Source organism: Tupaia chinensis, unplaced genomic scaffold, assembly GCF_000334495.1.
Source record: "Tupaia chinensis unplaced genomic scaffold, TupChi_1.0 Scaffold000688_1, whole genome shotgun sequence".
Lineage (NCBI taxonomy): Eukaryota > Metazoa > Chordata > Mammalia > Scandentia > Tupaiidae > Tupaia > Tupaia belangeri.
In genome coordinates, this window is record NW_006160211.1 from 1,731,486 (window position 1) to 1,737,666 (window position 6,181).

At 38.9% G+C, this 6,181-nt stretch overlaps 1 protein-coding gene across 3 annotated transcripts in view; it reads right to left on the reverse strand.

Annotated features, from left to right (window-relative positions):
- SAV1 (salvador family WW domain containing protein 1) overlaps positions 1–6,175 on the reverse strand; it is a 35,716-nt gene extending 29,541 nt beyond the window's left edge. For all 3 annotated transcript variants that reach the window (XM_027776621.1, XM_006160518.2, XM_006160517.3), the window contains exons 1-2: positions 6,023–6,175; positions 2,582–3,025 (exon numbers count right to left, since the gene is read on the reverse strand). In XM_027776621.1, the coding sequence (XP_027632422.1) occupies positions 2,582–3,025; positions 6,023–6,116 (538 nt within the window). In that variant the 5' untranslated portion in view covers positions 6,117–6,175. The remainder of the gene's footprint in view (positions 1–2,581; positions 3,026–6,022) is intronic.
- Positions 6,176–6,181: the final 6 nt, after the last annotated feature.

Genomic DNA, 6,181 nt, shown 5'->3' on the forward strand with positions numbered 1-6,181 from the left:
GCTTTCTGTCTCTATGTCTCTCTCTGTCTGTCTGGCGAGCGCACGCACCCTATAGCAAAAACCTCTCCAAAAAAAAAAAAAAAAAAAAGGAAATAAATAAATAATTCTTAAAAACAAACAAAAAAAACTAATCATAAAAAGTCCATAACATTAAGAAACTCATTCAGGTTCAAAAGCAAGGATATAAACTATACAGAATATAATCACAACGATGTAAAAAAAAGAATATGACAAGGAAAAAAGATGAAAGAAATAACTAATACACTAACAGAATTGCTAGTAAGCAGGTATTTTACCTCTACTTTTCTACATTTTTGCAAGTTTCGTACAATAAGCAGTTATTACTCTAAAAAATGTATGAATGAGCTTTATTTTAAAAACTTTAATTGGGTAACAAATTTCTTCTGATGTTTGGCAGGATTATCAGAAATATCCAAAATTAACTTGAGTATGCAACTGGTTCAATCTTTTAACCTAGATCTTTAAAAATAAAAAAGGCATTCATGCATATTCATTACAATATTTCTATATGTCTAGAAAATCTTTCCACTTCAGTGTCCCAATGAACTCTGATGTCAGTGTTCATAAAATAAGCTCCTCTTACAAACTACTCTACACTATCCCCTAACTTTCAAAATTTAGTGATTTACTTTTTCCAAGCCCATAATTCTCAGTTTTCCTTCAAAAGCATCCTAGAGCTGCCTTTTCCTACCCATTATCACTGGTACTTAAAATCCTCTCTTCTCTAGGGAGCTATCCTGAATACTACTATAAAACTACTCTTCAAACACTGCTTTCATAAAATGTCGTCTTCTGGAAATGTGCAATGGCTTCTGCTTGACTCAAGTCCAAATCTTTTGTTGGATCAGAAATCAAATCATTCTACTTTGCATCTTACTTTTTTCAAACCTGGTAGAACTATACAGTCTCTTAAATTTAAATTATGCCCACTCTGTTTTCACTTGCTATTCACCATTTTCCACTTAAAATGTCCTGCCCTGAAATCTAAACTTTAAGCTCAAAGCCCAGTTTAAGTCCTATTTCTTCCATGTACCATTCTTTTAAGTATTCCAGCCTATACTGATCTCTCTTCTGACTCCCAATCACATTTATAGTCAGTACCACAAAGCATGACACTTAATTGTCCTGTGACTACTGTATATACACTGGCTTTGTTTACCCAAATAAGGTGTCAAAAAGGCAGAAAACAAAAGGGCCAAAGAAAATACTAGACAATAAATGCATAAAACGTTTTCAGGCATTAAACCAGCTTGATCCCACATGACCTACTGAGCAGTTCAAGTCCTGAACCCGGTGACTTGAAAATCACACTGGGTGTATGTGTGTGGGCGCCCAAAATTGCAAGAGGAGCATGGGGAAGGGATTGTGGCATAGCCATCCCCTCTGGGAGGTGATTTCTTACTCTCCTTCTCTCTCAATCTGTCTCTATCTCTGGCGAGATACACTCTACCAAAACTACAAAAAAAAAATTTTTTTTTTCTATAAAAATACCTCAGACTGTTTTTAAGTCAACTTATTTGAAGTTACATAAACTTAAAAAGTAAATCTGGCTCACAATTTTTTTTATTTTTATCCTTCCAAAATTTAAAACCTTTAACTGTCTAAGTAGAAAAACACAACAATCAGATAAGAAGGTAATTTTTGGCTTGCTTCAGTTTATCTAGTGTAACCCAGTACTTTAAGAATGAAGTAGAGCTGTTTATTCCACAAATCTCTTTTTCTCCCCATAGAAGTATCCCCAAGGGACCAGCAGTTAGTGTAATGGCTATGTTGCTGGACTCCCACACAGTCAACTACGGTTCAAGTCCCAGACCTGGTGGCTTAAACTCATGCCAGGCGCATGTGCGTGCGTGCCCAAGATCCCGAGAGGAGAATGGAGGAGAAGGGATTGTGGTGTGGCCATCCTCCCTGGGGGGTGATTTCTCACTTTCTGTCTCTCTGTTTCTCTATGTCTGGCGAGTGCACACGCCCTATAGCAAAAACCTCTCCAAAAAAAGAAAAAAAAAAGTATCCCCAAGACAGGAAATAAGAAAGGCAGATATTTCCCCTTCAATTCTATGGTAATTTTTTTTGATTCATTACAGAAAGAGCAACAAAAAGACAAACTCAGTATGACCTATTGTCATACTGACCAGTCTGAGAAATAATTATTAAGCTACACAAACAGTTCTGTTAAGAGAGAGAGCGCAGGGTCTAACTAAGCAGCGCAGTGCCCATAGTAGCAACTACATGCCTCATTCTTTCTATCCTCCTTTCTTTTCCCAGGTATAAGTCGAGTTCTTCTGAAAACTTAATCTTCCCTTTCTACCAAACTTAAATTCAATCCAGCCAGAGATATTAAATTCTCCAAGTTTTCAAGGCTCACAGTATTAACAGTCTAAGTAACCATGGGATATATTAAGTTTATATATATAAGCTAATAAAATGAAAAAGAAGGAAGACTAGCAAATGGAAAAGTATTTTGCTAGGAGTATTTGCTGGTTTCCCAGGAAAACTCACAAAAGAACATCTTTTAAATCAATAAATATAAACTAATGTACTATGTATACTGTTAGCCTACCTGAAGCATGTCTCCCTGGATTCTGTGGCATTCTTTGGAAAAGATCATGGTTGTATTCATAATATCTGTAGTCTTCACGTGTACGATCTCCAATTGGCCGCCTTCTCTGACCATCAAAAAAGTTATCTGAAAAATAATATCGAGATCCAGAGTCTCCATTTTCAACAGCAAAATTAACTTCTGTTAAAAATGACTGAGAAGAGCCATACTCCCGAGGAACATCTGCTAGACTCCTGGCAAGATAAGAAGGTGCAGATAATCTGTTGCTTTCTCTTCTCATTATTTCATGAGGTGTTCTCTGAATTGGAGTTCTAAGGAAACTCTGGTTTCTTGAAACTACTCCATCTCCAGAAGCTGAAAAGGCATTAGGGCTTGAATCTGGAAGACAGATATCAGTTCGTCTTGGAATTGTTGGACCATGCCGGATGAATGAAGGCATCAAATCTATAATAAAACAAAAAGTGAAGTTATATTTCAATAAGCAAAAAATATACTTTAAAAAATGTTTTCATTTATATCTACCACCCTCAAAATCAAAATGTCAATGGATTTAAGAGAACACAGTTTAAAAATTCTGATTTAGGACAGTACTGAGCAGGGGCCAACAGGTGGCATGGTGGTTAAGGTGCTGGACTACCACATGGTTGACAATGGTTCGAGTCCTAAACCTGGTGGCTTGAAAATCACACTAGACATGAATGTGCATGCCTGAAATCCTAAAAGGAAAATAAAGGGATCACAATGTGGCCATCCTCCCTGGGGAGTGATGTCTCACTTTCCCTCCCACTGCTTCTGTCGCTCTCCAGTGAGCACACTATAGCAAAGACCTAAAAAATAAAATAAAATAAAATTGAAAGATTAGAAGGGCCAGCAAGTAGCGTGGTGGTTGGGGCACTGGACTCCTGCATAGCTGATCATGATTCAAGTCCTGGGCCTGATGACTTGCTTTCTCTCTTTCTCTCTCTCTCACATGCACACATATGCCCTGTACCAAATTTAAAAATAACAATAAATAAAATAAAAAGAAAAATTAGTATTTTCTCGTTCCAATAAATTCATAATTTGTATGAATGAAGCTCAACTACAATTAAATGTTACTCTGAATATTTTCATACATAATATAAAGTGTCAATGAACTATCTATGAACTACATATCAAAGAAATATGTAGGAATTAATGTATAAAACAGAAAACCTAGAAAATAGATATATAGCACTATTTATTAATGACTACATTTGTTCTATTATTTTCAGTTCATTTTAGAGATTGTCAAAAACCCTTCTTCACAATTTCAAAGGTAAAACAGAGCAACATGGAAAGATGAATTTCTTTAAAAAGATTTAAAAATTAGAAACATTTTCTACTCTTGAAATCACTTCACAATAGTCAAAAGCTAGAAGGCCAAGAAGTCAGGTATGAAATAAAAACAATCTCATTTCAAAGACTGTTCAATCAATTAAAAAACACCACACCTGAAACTATGGCGCCTTTAAGAACAAATCATTATAATTTCAAAACAGGGGGTCAGCAGGTGGCATGGTGGTTGAGGCAGTGAACTCCCAGATGGAAAACTGCAGTTCGAGTCCGAGACCTGGCTGCTTGCTTTCTCATTTTCCCTCTCTCCAGTGAATTAAAAAATGATAACGGATAAAATTAAATAAATAATTTAAAAAATTTCAGACAGAAGATAATGGGATCAACTTCAAGGATATAGTACTTCTGAATATAGAAATTGGGAGTAGCTTACACATTCTGGTGAGAAAACAAATGCCTTTAAATCATGAGGAAAATTAGATATGGATACCATTTTATTAGTTCACTAAATAATATTAGAGTACTCATATTTTTTAAAGAATTTTTTTTGTTATTATTTTTTAAAATTTGACCAGAGAGCAACAAAGGAGAGAGAGAGAAAGGGAGAAAGCAAGCCGCCAGGTCTGGAACTCCAACCATGGTCAGCCATGTGGGAATCCAGCGCCTTTAACCACCATGCCACCTGCCAGGCCAAGGGTACTCATATTAATAAGCTTCGGAGGCTAATACTGGACAGAAAATAGTACTTGAATAAATAAGGCTTAACACTTGATGACATTAAAAGAAAAATACTGTATCAAGTTAATAGCTTAAAAATGTGACACACTTCATGATGCTTAACAATGTTTAACAAACTTTCTATGCAGGAAACAGCAAGCTATCATTTTTACTTTATAAAGGCTAAAATCAGGTCAGTTACGACGGTGCTGGATCCCCAAGGAAGACGGAAGAGAGTTACCTTTCCGAGTTTACCTGTACACACACCTGTGATTCTGGATGTCTGGAAAGGATGGGGGAGGCTCACAGTGACAAACCCAGCTGAGGGGTGCCTGTCTCTTTCTCTCAGGAGATAAATAAAACTCAAAAAAGAAAAAAGGCCAAAACTCTAACAGCATGTTTAACTGAAAACTAAGCTGTTAAAAAAAAAAGTTGAAAAATCAAGTTTCAAGTTACTGATGTACCCATCTGATATAATGTGTTGGAAGTAGCAACTATTACAATAATCTGGAACGCTGACAATGCAGCTATAACGGAAAAACATGCTCTCCACCCCTTTCTGTGTGATCCTGGGCAAATACTAAGAACCTCTAGGAAGAGCTTTCCCAATTATAGTATGAGGTAATGCTTAAGTCACAAGGTTAGTACCAGCTTCCAAGATGGAAACTTACACAAAGGGTACGCTGTCGGGGCACCAAAATCTTAGCTCCTTAAGCCACAAATACTGAACACACAGCATTAAACATCCAAGAGACTCTGCTAAAGCATTTAAATACTCGAGGAGAAGAAAACTGGGGAGTGGGGTGGAGGAAAGAAATTCACTTAAAAAAAACCCTCTTTTTAGTAATTTCGCTAATATGATAAAAATCAGGTTCAGTAGATCGCCTTTTTGTGATGGCCAAATACAAATGATTATGGCTCCCCTGCTCTAAGACGGTCTGTCTGTCCCCTTCTTAGGTCCGCATCAGGCAGCCGGACTAAGGAAGTCTGCCCCGGAGTGGCCACGACCTCCAACACGGGCGAGTGACACCCACGGTGTTTGCAAACAGAACGTACAACGCGACGCATCTGGAAGCGGGAAGAGAGGAGCGTCCCAGTCCCGTCCCTTCTACTTTCACAGCACCAGGATCCACAATTTAAGTGTCCCTGGAGTCTCCTTTCAATAACCAAACTAGTAACCCCCGCCCGGGAAGGGGGCGCGGGCCGGGAAGTTTGCTACCGAGTGGGGAGAATGCCCTCTGCGGGAGATCGCGGGACGACCCCAAGTCTGTGGCTCTTTATCGGCTTTCAATCAACTACCCCACTTCAGGCACACAAAACATGGAAAGCCACATTTCCAGAGCCCAGTGAGAACCGAGAAGCCGCCGCGGCCGCCCGCCCAGGTGTCCCCGGCCTGCCCCCGACACTCACTCCGGAGCAGAGGCGACGTCTCCTTCTTCACGTACTTGCCCTGCACCTCGGCCGGCTTGGACACTTCGTTTTTGGTTTTCTTTCGGGACAGCATCCTTCTCGACGAGGTCCCAGGCTGCGCCCCGCAGCCTACCTAAGGCTCCGCGCCGGGCGCCGGCC